The following is a 1,359-nucleotide window of genomic DNA, read 5'->3' on the forward strand; positions in this document are numbered from 1 at the left end:
CAGGGGCCCCTGGAGGCCCCAGGAGCCCCCAGGGGCCCCTGGGGGCCCCCAGGGGCGCCCGTCTCAGGCTAACAGGGGCGGCCCCTCCCCACTAGGGTAGCGAAAAGGGCCGCACATTGGGCAAGAGGCCTTTAGCCTGTCGAAAAGCCAAACGTCAAGGCAGCCAGCTGCACAAGAACCGCAAACCCCAAACCCTAAACCCTAAACCCTAAACCCTAAATTTTCTAGTGGCCAAAAAATCAACAATCCCCGTCAAGGGCAACACCCGCGGCCCCTAAAGAGCCGCAGAAGCCGCAGCAGCAGCTGAAGCTGCTGCAACAAGGGGAACAGCAACAACAGAAGCAACTGCTGCAGCAGTCCCTGTGGGCTTCCGACGCTCTTTAAGGGGGCCCCCCAGGGCCCCCAAAAGGGCCCCAGGGGGGCCCCTAATGGGGGCCCCTTGGGGCCTTTTGGGCTGCGCTGTGGGTCCCCACCGTGAAACTTGTGGCCGCAGGAAGTGACAACGCGGAGGAGTTCTCCTGGCTTCATTTCGTCAAAACAAAAAATGCAAGCCTGAGGAAAAAGTCCCTCACAGAAACCCTAAACCCTAAACGCCAAACCCTCAACCCTCAGACGCACCATACCGCGAGACCCAGCAGTCTCTACAGCAGTGACGGCGGTGGCGGTAGCAGGAGCAGCAGAGCAGCAGCAGCTTAGTAGCAGCAGCAGCAGCAGCTGAGTAACAGCAGCAGAGCAGCAGCAGCAGCTGAGTAGCAGCAGCAGAGCAGCAGCAGCACAGCAGCAGAGCAGCAGCTGGCAGGCCGACCTCTTGTTCTCTGGAGTGGGCGGAAGAGGGTGTGCCGCATTCTGCCTTGGCAGCCGGGTCTTTGCTGCTGCTGCTGCTGCTGCTGCTGCGGGGGGCCTTGCTGCTGTCCTGCAGCAAAAGGTGGGTGCAGGTGAGAATGCGGGTGTGGTGCAGCAGACTTGCTGGCAGCAAATTGGCCGCCCGCAGCAGCGACAAAAAGATAAAGGAGCAGCAAAGACAAGCAGCACAAGCCAGCGCAAGTCCCATCAGCAGCGCCTGCCCCTCGGGGGGCCCCCTCGCCAGGGGCCCCACAACAGCAGAAGAGGGGGCCCCCAGCAGCACGTCCAGCCGGTCTGTGTACATCCACCTTATCAGCATATAAGTCACAGCAGAAAAGTAAAGTCTCCTTGAGGGAGATCTGAAAAAAAGAGCTGGAGGAAACAGCAGACACCGCCGCAGCAGCCGCAGCAGCGTAGCAGCACTTGCTGCAGCAAGCGAGCCCGCCCACGCGCGCGGAGCTGCTGCCAGGGGCCCCCCGGGGGCCCCGGGGCCCCCGGGGGCCCCCGGCGGCCCCG

At 62.6% G+C, this 1,359-nt stretch overlaps 1 protein-coding gene across 1 annotated transcript; it reads right to left on the minus strand.

Moving 5' to 3' along the window:
• Positions 1 to 63: 63 nt before the first annotated feature.
• Positions 64 to 1,147, minus strand: ETH_00040520 (zinc finger (C3HC4 RING finger) protein, putative; the record flags this gene model as incomplete). The annotated part of the gene is made up of 3 exons (XM_013373938.1): positions 64 to 167; positions 474 to 552; positions 806 to 1,147. The coding sequence occupies 3 exons, from the start codon at positions 1,145 to 1,147 to the stop codon at positions 64 to 66; spliced, it is 525 nt and encodes a 174-aa protein (XP_013229392.1).
• Between the last annotated feature and the right edge of the window lie 212 nt (positions 1,148 to 1,359).

This window comes from Eimeria tenella, genomic scaffold (assembly GCF_000499545.2).
Source record: "Eimeria tenella Houghton genomic scaffold, Eth_scaff1828, whole genome shotgun sequence".
NCBI lineage: Eukaryota > Apicomplexa > Conoidasida > Eucoccidiorida > Eimeriidae > Eimeria > Eimeria tenella.